General features: G+C 39.3%; 1 protein-coding gene across 3 annotated transcripts in view; it reads right to left on the reverse strand.

Annotated features, from left to right (window-relative positions):
• LOC114600005 (solute carrier family 9 member C1-like) overlaps positions 1-15,030 on the reverse strand; it is a 53,518-nt gene that overhangs the window by 32,293 nt on the left and 6,195 nt on the right. For all 3 annotated transcript variants that reach the window (XM_028735813.2, XM_077931969.1, XM_077931973.1), the window contains 7 exons: positions 14,366-14,491; positions 13,338-13,503; positions 9,974-10,090; positions 8,061-8,222; positions 7,844-7,943; positions 4,122-4,265; positions 1,113-1,290 (listed from right to left, as the gene is read on the reverse strand). In XM_028735813.2, the coding sequence (XP_028591646.2) occupies positions 1,113-1,290; positions 4,122-4,265; positions 7,844-7,943; positions 8,061-8,222; positions 9,974-10,090; positions 13,338-13,503; positions 14,366-14,491 (993 nt within the window). The remainder of the gene's footprint in view (positions 1-1,112; positions 1,291-4,121; positions 4,266-7,843; positions 7,944-8,060; positions 8,223-9,973; positions 10,091-13,337; positions 13,504-14,365; positions 14,492-15,030) is intronic.

Below are 15,030 nucleotides of genomic sequence, written 5' to 3' on the forward strand. Positions count from 1 at the left end.
ATTGTTAGCTAACTGGGAGGTTTGCTGTTAGGCAAAAAAGGAAAATAAGTACTTTCCATGCTCAACTTTTTGATTGCAAGGAAGCACTTAACCTGCCTTGTAAAATATATATGTATATTAGGAAAGTCACAAAAGGCACTGTTGTGGACAGACAAAGTTGTATCAAATCTTACCAGTGATGCCAGAAGCACAATCCATAAGTGTTCATTGTACTCCCTCAACCACATTCCAGATAATAACCATTTCTACAGGCACACTAACTGTGCTAAGGGGACTTTCCTAACAAGAAAATACTGAGTTCTGAGTTCTAGAAAGTTAGATTTTGCAACAGGCCACAAACTGCAAGGGGGGAAATGGAAAGAATATTACACAATCTTTTAGCATGAGTGGGGAACCTCAGGCCCAGGGGTTGAATGTGCCCTCTTCACCCTCAAGAGCTTTTGCCAACCCCTGCAATTTCCCCAAAGACAAGAAACTCACCTACAAAATCTGTGGTTTCCCACATGCCCCTGGGTGGCCACTATGGGAACAGGATGCTGGACCAGATGAGTCATTGGCCTGATCCAGCAGGCCTTCCTTATGTTCAAATGCCTGGCTAAAATGTGTCCTTGAACTGTGAAAATGCCTTTTGCTCATCTAGATGGAGGATAGAGGTGCATGTGTGTGCAGAAACATCTGACTTCTGTGTGTCTGGCATGTAGGTAAGAGTACAAAGGGAAGAGTGATATCTATTGCTCAGCACACTTTCATCTCTGCCCCTACCTACCATAGACATGCAAACCCCAGAAGATTGTACCCTGGGCTGAAAAATGTTCCCGGCTGCTGTCTTAAGGACAGATTAGCAATTATATGCATTAGATTTTAATCTCTTTTCAATGCAAACAATTGCATATTTATTTCTTTGGATATACAGAATTATACTTTCTGTAATATGTTGTGCATACCTTTAATGTAAAAATTAATGGCATACCTACGTTCCAAATATCTATATGAGTACAGTACATAAACTGAAAATATGGCGTCAGAAATAAACACATCTTTCTATACAGATTTTCAAGCAGGCTTCTAGTACAAATTGATAATGCTTTCCGAAAATAATGATCTTACTTTACCATGGTTTTAATTTGAAACTCATTTGGAGTTTTGCTTTCTGTTTGGCTAATTCCAAGAGCCATGTTCAAAGTGAAGGTGCCCCTCATTCCGCTCCAAATCAAAACAGCTCCCCAACGCCAATTAAATCCATAGCCAAGACGACTCAAAAAAGGGCTCAACACAAAAACAACCAAACCCCTGAATAAAATAAAAATAAATGCAAAAATGCATTTAAATCTTAAAACACTATGTTAACAAACTAAGCAAACATTTAAGAAAGCATACCCTGGTTAAATAACAGATCATGAGCTTAGCCAAGGGGGGGGGGGTCAGGGTTTTTTTTCCCTGGCTAATGGTAGCATGGCTTAAACTACCAGAACTACCTGAGGAATCACTGCTTCAAATTGTATGCCATGAGGAGCTGATTCCATCTGTTTTTTCACTACACTCTTAAGAAGATGAGGGAGTCCAGCATTCTATATATACATATTTTTCTAAAAATTGCTTTGCAACTAACTGGAAGTACTCTCTCTTGTTGTCTAAAATCATCCTGAATTATTTGGGGTAGAGCACCAGTAATCTCTGATATAAGAGAACGCATTCCCATTAACCTACGGTTAACCTATAGTTGGGTCTGTACATAATTCCCAACTGTTAGACCTCTGACATCACAATGACCTGTGATTGGCAGGTGGGTTGTCCTACCGAAGTTCATCCATGAGATGGCGTAATACAAACATCCAGCCTAAGCCAAAAATATTGCCCATCCCTAAACTAAGTCAATCTGTTCAGTGGGACAACTTCCACTCATCTAACAGAACTTCCCCCTTCTCTCCCCCTGCCTCCAAATATGGTCTGGGGTGCATGGCGGGAGAAGGGGTGGGGGAGTGAAATTCCACTGTGTTAGCAGAAGCCGTTCTGCTTGCTCAATGAGTTAGGTGGGTGCACCCCTATTGTTTCCTTTCGATATAATATGAAATTTGACAACGCTAGAAACAAAAAACCTTCGGTATGTTCAGAAAGTTGCTTCATTAGTTTAAATAGTAAAAGAGATTTTCCAGCTTAAATCTGACCTATTTAACACATTCCACATTATTCTAAGCCTATTTTAAACCTATTAAAATAAAAATAACACAAATTCTGGGTGTTACATTGCAAGGTGTGTGGGGATTCATCTCTTTAACTTCACAACAGGGATAATAGGGAACCAATAATTAAGTCATAAGAGCATGGCTAAAACTGGTGTCAATTTTCAACAATCACCTTCTGGAACAAAAAGTGTTGAGCCTAACTATTAACATATACTTAGGCAGTCAGCAATATAGTGGGACAAGTGCATATCCCTCTTCTAACTTACAAAGGTATGCAAAGAGAACATCAGATGTCTGCTCCTGCTGCAGCTGGGCTGTCCCTTCCCCTAGCACAGGGCCATCTAACACTAATTCCCCTAAGAAAAGGAATCCAGGAGATAGGGAAGCACACAGACAGAAAATGAAATGCTACTGTTCCTACTTTATTTGAAATGTGTGATTTGTTTTAAATGTGCAATGTAACCATTGCATTTTATAAATGTTATGAACTGCTTTGAATACTCTAGTCAAAAAGTAAGAGACAAACCTACTAAAAACCAAAATGCATAAATAAATATGAAGTCTTCCTTTGTACTGACTGGGTAACTGTAATAATTTCAGGAAACTGCAGATTTTAAATCTTGTTTTCAGCTTGGAAATACGTCAATTTGCACAGGAGCTATGAATTACCATGGCAATAAAGTCAAAGCACAGAATTGTTTTTCACAAAGGGAATAAATTTAGTATTCAGAAATCAGGTTCCAGCCTCCACTACATCTAATTCATATAAAATTGTCTACTTCAAAATTATTTTACATTAAGAAACTCTTTTCCAATGTTTAGTTCCCAATATTTTCACTTCAACAGTATTCAGCAACACACATTACTTGTTTCATTAATGTCCTAATCATTAGGGCCCTGAAATAGTGTATAGGGGCTATCACCCTCTAACCTCCAAGCATTACTCATAAGGCTAGCTATTTGACAAATGCCACAATTTTCAAAAAGTTATTAAAACAGCCAAACTTTATATTCCTCAGGAAGCAAGGAAGCAAAGGCTCTTGGGCCACCTTAAGATAATTTTCATTCATACAATGCTTGCCCTCTAAAATCTCTGGGAGGCAGATGGGTAAGTGGTTAAGCAGGTGGCACTCAGTGCAAAGTCTTGTATATACAATATACACAAAATCTAGACAAACATGTAAGTATTACTTACTAGTGGCTGTCCTCTAGTGTGTAATGCCTAAAGGTTAGTAGCTGCCAAAGTTAGTATCTGGAGGCAACAGCAGCAATAGCAGGGAAGGTGTGCCTCTCTGTTTCTTGTTCATCTTCTCCTTCACTACTGCTTGGAATGCCACTACAGTAGCATCCTTTAAGCCAGGGCATATGAATGTCAATCACACCAGGAATGTTCAAAGCACCAGGAAAAGAGGGTGTATATTCCAACCTTCCTCCAAAGGGGCTCAAGGTGGCAAGGATGAGAATCCCTCCTTGCTGCTACAATCACAGAAGTAGAAGCAACCAGGTGGTCTGGTAGAATGAGCTCTTCACAAAGAAGATTGCAATCCAAACTGTTAAAGAAGCGTGATGATGGCCTGGTTTGGAATAAGTTTCGAATAAAAGTGTGTTTTCAAAACTATGCCAAATTCATACTGCAAACTGGGTAATAGGTTCAGAGGCACCAATATTAGAAGTTCTGGTAAGTATAAGGACCTATTTATGTTCTTCATGGCTCCCATGCAGTTACTTGTGAGAGCATGTGTGCCTTGAACTTAAGAATTTTGGAAAATAATATATAATCTACGATCCTATACATGCATAAAAAGTAAGTCCTAGTGAATTCAGTGTAGCTTACTCCCAGTTAAATGCATTTGGATTGCAGTGTGAAGAATATTAACAGTGAGCTTTGTGAATTGGCAGAAAACATCAATACAATAAGGAAAATTAAACAATTCTTACCTTGTAAGATTTAATGAAAGGTAGACTGTTATAATATAAAAAATAGCACGAGAATTAAAAAATGGAAATGCCTTCTGAGCCAACACAATTCCCGTTATAAGGAATATCATAATGTGAGCCAAAAAGGTCAACATTGACCAGAACCTGTTTAAAAAAAACATGTGTTAAACCATGCTAAGGGGGGCTGACTATTAGCAAAGCTATAATTCTTTGTGGTATATAAAGTACAAAAGCATTCTCCCCTCACCCCAACCTCAAAATCAGTTTCTTACAAAACTTTCAAAGCATTTAACACAGTGAATATTTGGTCAAGCACAATTTTTTAGATTATATTTTGGATTAGAATTCCACAAAACAAGCTGAAACTAGAGATAGGCAAAACCACACACACACACACACACACAGAGAGAGAGAGAGAGAGAGAGAGAGTGTTTCCTAGCAGGTAACATGAGATTTGTAGTTTGCTCTGCCTCTCAAACTCAGTTGAGAGCCAGAGGAAATGCAATCCAATACTCAACAGGAAATGGCCAATGAACATGGGATTTGTATTTTTTCTATCTACCATTTGAACTCAGAAGGGAAAGGAAACTACAGATTCTTTGCCTGTATATTTATTTATATTAATGAGTAGTTCGGTAGCTAAAATATAAGGTATTAGACTTGATATAAACATGTACAGGTTCCTTTTGCAATAAAATTAGTTACAATTTGATCTAAGTGTTTACCAGTTGGGGCTGTTGAGTCTGGCCATATATCACTGTGAAAGAACATAGACTTTCAGAAGGGTAAAACTACAAGTCTTAATCACAATGTAACTCACAGGCTCTTAATACAGAATACACAATGTGCATTTATAATATTATTCTATATTATTGTAGTTATAACATTTTAAAATCAAATGTTCACATTGCAAAAGACAAAAAAAGACCTTCCTAATGGTACAGTTCAAATCCAATTTTATGTCCCCCAGGGTTGCATTTCTTTCTTTATTATTTTTTTTTAATGATATTTATTAGAAGTTTAAAGATTACAGAAAAAAAGAAGAAAAGAAAAGAACCACAAAATTTAACAAAACATACATTACAATACATAAAAATAGAAAAAAATGCATAAAAACCAATACAACAATGCAGCAAAAAAAGAAAAAAAAACACACATCCAATATTCCATTTCTTTATCTTTCATTTGCTTATTTCCTCGACCTCCTCACACCTCCCTTTTTGTGTTCTAGTTTAATTATTTGTTTCAGCAAATTCTTTCCATCTTTCTCAATTTTTTTAGGTAATTTAGCTTAACAATCTAACCTATTAATTAACTCAGCAAATCCTTTCCATCTTTCACTATATTCTGTCATACAATTTACCTTAATTTATTTTAACCTTATCTTACCATAAAATACCTTAAAGCTTAAAACTTAATACTTATTTATACATAACTCCTTATATCTACTAAGGCCAAATAGCTTCATTCCAGCATTTTCCCCTAATATTCATTAATTTTACACTAATTCCCAAAATAAATTTTTAGAGACTTTCTTCCAATCTTCATCCAACATCTCTTCTTCCTGGTCTCGGGTTATGTCAGTCCTTACTGTCCATTCCATCTAGTCCATCAACCTGGTAGTCTTATGTCCGAGGCTCTTAGGTCTCTTCCATGCCCCTTCTGCAGATCTTCTTCTTCTTGTTTATACTTGCACTTTTCCTTGTCTTTTGTTGGTCTCTTTCTTAATTTCTTTCCTTTCTCATTAAAGAGTGGGTCTCTGGGGGGGTTCCAGCCCAAAATTGTCTCCCCTCATCAGACCAACCCATTCCCCAGAGTCCCACTCCCCGCAGTCATCAGCGTAATCCAGAAAATATTTAACAGCATGTTTCAGAGTCCCTCCAAAATTAAGAGCCTCCCCAGCTCCAGACTTCCCCTGGCCCACTCCAAATTCAATCTTCAAAAACAGCGGCTTATGCTCCTGCAGGGCCTCAGATCTCTCCATTTGTATTGCTTGAGGTGCTACCGCAACCTCATCCATTATCTTCTGCACTTGTACTTGCCCAGTTAAAACAGGTTCCTGAGTTGGTCCCTGAATAATTTCTGTGACAGTATTCCCTACAGCCGTCATCAAATCCAGCTTTTCATTTATCAAATCCATCTTCTCATGCATCTGCTCCAACAGTGCATTTGTCTTGCAAAAAGCAAGCACCAAAGCTTCCTCCCAACACATTTTTGTCCAAGGGCAAAAGACTGGTCCCACGATCTTAATCTTACAGCTGTAGAGTCCCCAAGCAGACTGCAGCAACAATTTAACAAGCTCCCTCTAGAGGAGACAATTTCTATTTGTATCCATCTTTTTAAAGCAAGTCCAACAAAGGAAGATTACTTTCGTTTTTCAAATACTTTGTTTCTTTGAAATGCAAAAGGCAACATTGGAATCAGCTTGTTTCTCTTTTTTAACTATCTGTCAAAATGTTCCATTCACAGTCAATGAACGCCTCCGACAATTTCTGTCTCTGACACCCCGTTCCCAGGTTTGAGACAGTGGAAACTTATCTTTCTTTACTCCCTCTCCTGCAGGCTTAAACAGTCAAAGTCCCCCCCCCCCTTTTCTCCTGCTTCCAAGGGGGTTTTAGTGGTTATAAATGAAGGAAATTTTGACCTTTATAAACGACTTTCCAGGCTATTAGCTTACAAGGTTTTGCTTCAGTCTATTTACAAAAAGCGGAAGGCGGACTTCCTGTTTTGAACCTTCCCACTTGGGTGCCAAATTAACATGTTTCTTGATCCAATTTTCCGTTTCTACTCACGGGTACTTGTTTTAGAGCAGTGTTTCCCAACCTTGGGCCTCCAGCTGTTTTTGGACTACAACTCCCATCATCCCTAGCTAGCAAGACCAGTGGTCAGGGATGATGGGAATTGTAGTTCAAAAACAGCTGGAGGCCCAAGGTTGGGAAACACTGTTTTAGAGTCCAATTGTCCACAGGTAAAAGTCAGCGCTCTCCGGCAACAGCTGTGCGGCTTCACTCCACAAAAGTAGCAGTCGATTCAAAACACCGCGCTGCTCACCCCACGTCGCTTCGGAACCCTGAAAAAGGGTTTCCCTGCGAGTAGGGGAGGCGCTCCTGGTGTCAGCCGAATCCCGTTCCCAGGCTTCATCCGCCTGGGATTTTTGGAGGGTCTCCGCCTTCGCCGCGGCGGCAAGACCCGATTTTTGCGGAGCGGGTTCCTCCCGGTCAGAGGAACTCCGCCATTGCCGATGGCGCTAACCCGGCATTTCCTTCTTTAAACCACTAAATGCTGATGACAGATCTCCTGTTTCATGTCTAGTTGCATCTTCAAATCATTGAAAGATATTGTCAGACAGGAAATGTTACTTCTGTATTAATAAACCAGTCAGTTGTTACTCAACCAACCACCATGCTTTATTTATACTACATTAAAAAAATATTCAAAGCCAAAAAAATAATTTATTAATCAATTACCTCTTGTAGCTATTTCAAGTCTACCAGTGCTTAAGTACCATTTGTTACTGAGAATCTGGTTAACAATAGAAATTTTATGCACTGAATACTTAAAGTGCTTCTACAAGGCACTTTTAAATCTTCTACAAGGACTCCAATCCTATTAGTTCACATTCCTTACACAATATGTAAATGGGATACATTTAGCTATGACAGAAATTTTCAAAATGATTCAAACTGAAATTTAAAGATAAACACTTACTTATGAGCACTTACTTATAAAGAAATATATCCAATCCTGGACTAAAGCTTACAGTATCTAAAAGAAGGCCCAAAATACAAATAGCAATAACTCCAGACATTCCAAGCCATTCAGCTAAGGATAGAAAAAATAGGGAATTGTTATTTTAAAAAACCACTATTATTTAGTTTTATTAATGATTAAGCACAACTGTTTCAAATGCATTGCATTTGACAAAGACGTTTAACTTACCGATGAAGAAAATAATGTATGCCATTGAGAAGCTTACAATTATTTCAACTACTCCATCATTGAAAATATGTTGCAACCAATAACTAACTAATCTTGAAGTAAAAAATCCCAAAGCAGTGCTTGCAAAAAATTTTAAAATCAACTTTATAAAAATTTCTTTAACTGTAAAAAGTAAAAAGAAAATAGTTATTTACAATCTGCTTTCCAATAGTTAATTTAAAGATAATTATAACTAATGATGCTAACTGATTGTACCCTGAACCCTCTTCTTCCTTGGAACCCAGAAGAACAGGTTGCTTACATGCAACTCTTGGTGTTGTTTTTTCAACAGTCATCTATGCAGTCATACATATTAGGTCTATGGATGAACAGAATCTATTCAGGAAACTTTTATAATTATACACTTATTTTTCATATATATCTCTATATAAACAATTATGATTTTATATTTTAGACAAGAAAAAAAGAGCAAAATGCAATAGTAGTAGTAAATTTTAAAAAACCCAACCATAACCCCATACAATAGATCTGAGAGACAGAATATTCCAGCTGAAAATGTTAACAGCTTTCAAATGAATTGTCTGTCCTGTTCATAGATCCTGTGCAAGTCCAGCCTTGGGAATTTACTTGAAAAGGAAAAGCCAGTGTTTGGACCAGTTTCAGGAATTCCAAGTCTTTGGATATTGTATTGGTGGACCTCTGTTATGCTCCGGCTCATATGTATGTGTAAAACTAATAAAATCGTACTAATTTGTGATGAAAGTATGCTTTTACTTGACTTCTAATGACTGGCTTTGAGCTTTTGTGTCAGTTTCTCTATCAACGCTAGGTACTACACTTTAGAGTTATAGTTACTGTACTTCATTGTAGTTCCTTCTAAATATATTTTCTGCTTAGATGTTTTAAGCAGTGCTGCCATCAGAAGGCATCCAATCAAGGACTTACTGCATGACCACATTCTTTAGCACTGCCAATTCTGGGGTCTATATTAAATTATGTTCAGTGACCTTATTTTTTTCCAGGAAGATACCTTCCCCCAAATCAACAATTTAGGGTAAAACCACCATATATGGTGGCAAGTGCCAAGGTCCTTACAGCCCGTCCAGCAAGAAGCCGATGCATTGGTGCACATGTGTAACTTTAATGGAGGAGGCTTACTCAGTGAGAAGTAGAAGCTGGAACTATCACTTCTGCAGGTAAGCCTTTTACTCAGCTTGTCCTAACAAGCATCATCTTCTCTGCAATCATTACCTCCCTGCCTGATATCAACTTTACAATGATAAAGTCAATCCCCACTGCTAGACTGACAGCAATAGTCTCATATTTGGAACGTGTTCTGTCCCTCTAAAAATGCCTTAAATAAAACCTTATCCTTCTTTTAGGTCTTTCCTGAACAGGGTGTTAACTTCAAAACGTAAGCCAGCTTTCAAACAATAGCAACACCTCCATATTGAGTAAAACTTGAGACAACAAACTGACTCCCAAAGTACTTATTTTTCAACAAAATACCCTACAACCCAGCTTGATGTATTTCTTCCCCCTAGTAATACTGTCTTGTGCCATATCCTTCAAGCATTTGTGTTGCTCTATCTGATGTTATCTATCCACATCCTGGGAAGCTCTGGCGGATCCAAGGCTTCCCCCAATCTGCACAACACCTACCCCTTTCTTCACCTTGCCATCCACCACCTGAGGAACTGCTATGACAGCAGAGCTACCAGAGTGAGGACGGGACTGATACAGCAGACATCCCTTTTTGTGGGGCGGACCCGCTAGTGACGTGACTGTGCCTGTCATGTTTCTTTTTCAGCTTGTATGCCCTAGATCTCAACAGTTAAAAATAAGGCTTGTGGCGTAATATGGATTGTATTTTTATGAGGGAGGGGGGGGAATACAGGACATAATATACTTACTCAATTCTTGGTGAGTTTGTTTTGCAAGATCCCTATATAACTCAAAAATTATTACTGTTGTAGCATCATTAAACAAAGACTCGCCTTTTATTAAGTTGACAACTATTTTTGAAAGCCCTGAAAAAAGGGGGGAAGATAACAAAATGAACAATTAAGTTGACAACTATTTTTGAAAGCCATGAAAAAAAGGGGGGAAGATAACAAAATGAACAAGTTCTTTTTTATTTTTGCTTCTTAAGTGGAAAGATACTATAGCAAGACCCATAAGAAATGGGGGAATCAAAATCACATGATTAAGATATGCTTGTTTTTAGTGCATATATTCTTCTCAAACAATGAAGGAAAAGTGCTCTATTCTCTCCATACAATTCCCATTAGCACTTCACCGTTAAGTCTGCCTATACACATGCAGCCATTCTAAAGCTCCCACAGTTCCCATCCCATCATCCTTCCATTCAAAAACCTTGCAGAGATGGCGGCTATGAAGTAGAACCGGATAATAAAGGTGGAATGCAAAGATTTAAGCCATTTACAATAGCACTTTGATTCAGCAGCTTCACAAAAATAGATTCCTCAGGCAAATAATATGCAGTAGTGCTCATCAGCTGTTCAAGAGGCAGAAGCTTGATTTTGTTTCCTCCCATGTTTCCTGTTTCTCCAAGAGTGAATATATTTAAATCATGACAGTTTATATCAGCCAGGAAAAAAAGACTGATTCGAATCAACTTTACTTCTTAAATTTCTTAAACAGTGCAAATCTGACAGCTTAATTATTTTAAATTACAGTCAAATAGTGTATTATTTACACTGTTGTTTTACTTATAACCAGGCCTTGCATCTCTTTGTTGCACAATATAAACTTTGCATACTTTTTTAATCGAGAGAAAGAATGGCCTCAACATACTCCCATATAAAATCATTTTGTGAGAATTATGAAAATAAAAGAACTTGCAAACTAGATGATTTTGTCTTCTCTTTTTTCCAATATTGCTCCATTCTGCTTCACTTTATGCTAAAAATTATATTTCAAGTGAAACAAAATACCGTGGTACCGGTTCCCGAACTTAATTCGTTCCAGGAGTCCGTTTGACTCTCGAAACCATTCGAAAACCAAGGTGCAGCTTCTGATTGGCTGCAGGAGCCTCCTGCGCTCAAGTGGAAGCTACGTCGGATGTTCGGCTTTTGAAAAACATTCGCAAACCAGAACACTTACTTCCGGGTTTGCGGCATTTGGGAGTCGATTTGTTCAGCAACTAAGCCATTCAAGAACCAAGGTATTACTGTACCTTAAAAATATGAGCAGGCTTTGTCTGCCTTCAGATTATCCTACAAACCAAAGTTTGGAACACTGGTAATGATCAGATATAAGCCTTTCACTTGTGCAATCCGTCTTATTATTCCTGTGTAAGGAGAGCTGTGCCAAACCAAACTAAAGGCCCATTTAGTCCAACATCCTACTCTCACAGTGGCCAAAGAGATGCCTATGGGAAGCATGCAAATCCATGCATGGCACTATGCCAGGCTTCCTTAACCTCGGACCTCAGATGTTTTTGGCCTACAACTCCCATGATCCCTAGCTAGCAGGACCAGTGGTCAGGGATGATGGGAACTGTAGTCTCAAAACATCTGGAGAGCCAAGGTTGAGGAAGCCTGCACTATGCTATACAACGAATCTCATCCCAGCAACAGTTATTTGGAGGTAGTATGCTTCCAACAGTGGAGAAGACTCCAATCAATTTACAACCAATCACTGATTCAGGTTTGTGCAAAACAATTGTCCAAATGGGAATGGAAGCTTCTCAAGTCTTCCCTGCACACAAATGTAAGGAGCAAGGAAGAGAAGGGAGAGCACAAATCACTCACATGCCTGCTTGACAAACCATAGTTTGCTGTTATGTTCAAATCAAACCTGACTCCATTAGGGGATAATATCTTAGATGAATCCCCTAAGATGCTTGAAACTGTATCCTCAGTCAAAATTTAATGTATATTTAACGTTATAGTGACACAATTGACAACTCAACATTAATTCCATAAATACAAAGCTACATAGCTGGTTGTTCATCCTCTTCAAGTACTGGTTTTTGTACAGATCATACGGAAGGGAAAATATCATTCTATTTTTCTTTTTTGCCAGCTTTCAAGCATTTGCCACTTCAACCCCTCTCCTTTTAACCCAAATGTTGAAACATCATTGCAAAATGTACATTAGCTCACCACCATTCCACTTAACAGTCAATCCCACTTCTTTCTCTGAGATGGCATTCTACAGCTAATTGTTCTATTTTCAAATTGTCGCATTTTATTTCCTCAAATAAAACTTTATTTCTGCAAATACTCTGGTGTCATCTTTGTTGCTAACCTGCTGAATACTTTACAAGGGAGAAACAGTTTTTCAGATGTGAGCAAGCCTGAGCAAGCACAGTTAACAATGTACTGCCACATAAATGTATACACATTTGAAAGAGTTCACTCAGGACAGCCAAAATGACTTCTAACTCTGGCCTCAATAATTCTACCGTATTTTTCGCTTTATAACACGTACTAGACCACAAGACGCACCTAGTTTTTGTAGGAGGAAAACAAGAGGGAAAAAAATTCAGAATTTCAGAAGCCAGAACAGCAAGAGGGATCACTGCGCAGTGAAAGCAGCAATCCCTCTTGCTGTTCTGGCTTCTGGGATAGCTGCACAGCCTGCATCCGCTCCATAAGACGCACACACATTTCCCCTTACTTTTTAGAAGGAAAAAAGTGAGTCTTATAGAGCAAAAAATACGGTAATTTTATTTAACATGTGTATGGGGGGCGGTATCTTTCTGCTCATGTCCCTAAACTGTCCATATCACTTCACATTTGTTTGTTACAGACTACAGTTAATTATCAATTAAGTAAGCTCTGTGAAGGGACGCGGGTGGCACTGTGGGTAAAACCTCAGTGCCTAGGACTTGCCGATCGTATGGTCAGCAGTTCGAATCCCCGCGGCGGGCTGAGCTCCCGTCTTTCGGTCCCAGCTCCTGCCCACCTAGCAGTTCGAAAGCACCCCTAAGTGCAAGTAGATAAATAGGTACCGCTTTATAGCGGGAAGGTAAACGGCGTTTCCGTGTGCTGCGCTGGTGCTGGCTTGCCAGAACAGCTTCATCACGCTGGCCACGTGACCTGGAAGTGTCTGCGGACAGCGCTGGCTCCCGGCCTCTTAAGTGAGATGAGCGCACAACCCTAGAGTCAGACACGACTGGCCCGTACAGGCAGGGGTACCTTTACCTTTACCTTTAAGCTCTGTGAAGCTATATTGTAAACAGTACACTCCACATTCGAGTATTATAATGAATTCAGCTTATCAGAAAAATCAGTTGTAAATACCTACCAATGTTTCTTACAGAAGCCACAGAAAGGATAGGGTCTGTTGTGCTAAGAATTATTCCAAATAGCATGCTATCATCCCAGGACCAATTATACTTATTAATTTTATAAGTTAACCATCCAAGGAAAGCACAGTTCATCAAAAATCCAGGAACTGCAAGAATTAACACCTGCAATGACAATATATGTGTGTGTGTATCAATCATTTGCAAAATAAAATTACATTAAACTCAGGTGGATAAGGCTGGAGATTTAATGACACAGTGCTATATATGACATGACAGTTAATCAGCTCCTATGAATGAAAATGTAAAAAAGGTACAGTTGTGCCCCGCAAGATGAATGCCTCGCAAGACGAAAAACTCGCTAGACGAAAGGGTTTTCCGTTTTTTGAGTCGTTCCGCAAGACGAATTTCCCTATGGGCTTGCTTTGCAAGACGAAACATCTTGCGAGTTCTTGCGAGTTTGTTTCCTTTTTCTTAAAGCCGCTAAGCTGTTAATAGCCGCTAAGCCGCTGAGCCGTTAATAGCCGCTAAGCCGCTAATAGCTGCTAAGTCGCTAATAGCCGTGCTTCGCAAGACGAAAAAACCGCAAGACGAAGAGACTCGCGGAACGGATTAATTTCGTCTTGCGAGGCACCACTGTACTTGTAGGGTGATAGCCAACTAAGTTTTACTTGGAGCATTCTTGCCCAATTGTTGGTGCCTTTCATTTTCTCACTGCAAATTATGCACACACATACATCCAACATACATTTAATGCCCAAGACTTCCCCCAAAGAATCCTGAGAATTATAGTTTCCCATTCACAGAGCTACAGTTCCCAGTAGCCTTAGCAAACTACAGTTCCCAGGATTGCTTGGGGGAAGTCAAATGCTTTAAATATGAATCGGATGTGTTTTAAACAAAACTATTTTCCTGGAAAATATTACTTTGGGGTTTGATTGGACACATTTGTGTGTAATATGCAACTATATCCTTAATGTGAAGTTTGAAGTAAATTTCTAAACAGAAAATTGTATATATGTCTTACCTGCCAAAATGATTTTCGAAATATATAAAAATCCATCTCAAATGCAGCTGTAAATATTATAACTGGTGTAAACAAATGAAGGAAAAGTACAGGATCTATATCTGCAATGCTCTTCACAATAGGAATCTGGCAACACAAAATGAGTACAAGGAATTGTTAATTGTGAATACTTTAATATTATTTTACATATTTCTTCCCCGCCCAAGCATATGATCAGAGGGAGTGGAGAAAGAGTACCTAGATTTCTTCTGTACAAGGAGAATAGCAAAGGAGGAGGTAGTGGCATAGAAAGGGGGGTACGGGCCGCCCTGGGTGTCATCGCTGAGGAGGGTGACAAAAAACAACTTGCACCCCCACCGCACGCCCCTACCTACACCACTGCAGGAGCACTCTCCCTCGAGTGATTTCCAGAAACCAGAAGCATGGCTGCCTCCAACTTTGCAGGCAGAGCACAGCCCTTATGGCTAGTAGCCTTCGACAGCCCTCTCCTCCATGAATTTGCCTAGGCTGCCTCCTCCTCTCCGTCTTCCTTGCCTGCTCGCTTTGGCACAGTAAGTCTCTGCGGAGGAAAGCCACTTCCCTCTGCAGGAACTGGGAGAGTCCCAGCGCAGGCAGCCGGGCAGAGAGCGAGGCTACCCCTGGAGGCCAGGAGGGGATCTTCCTGC

This window comes from Podarcis muralis, chromosome 1 (assembly GCF_964188315.1).
Source record: "Podarcis muralis chromosome 1, rPodMur119.hap1.1, whole genome shotgun sequence".
NCBI lineage: Eukaryota > Metazoa > Chordata > Lepidosauria > Squamata > Lacertidae > Podarcis > Podarcis muralis.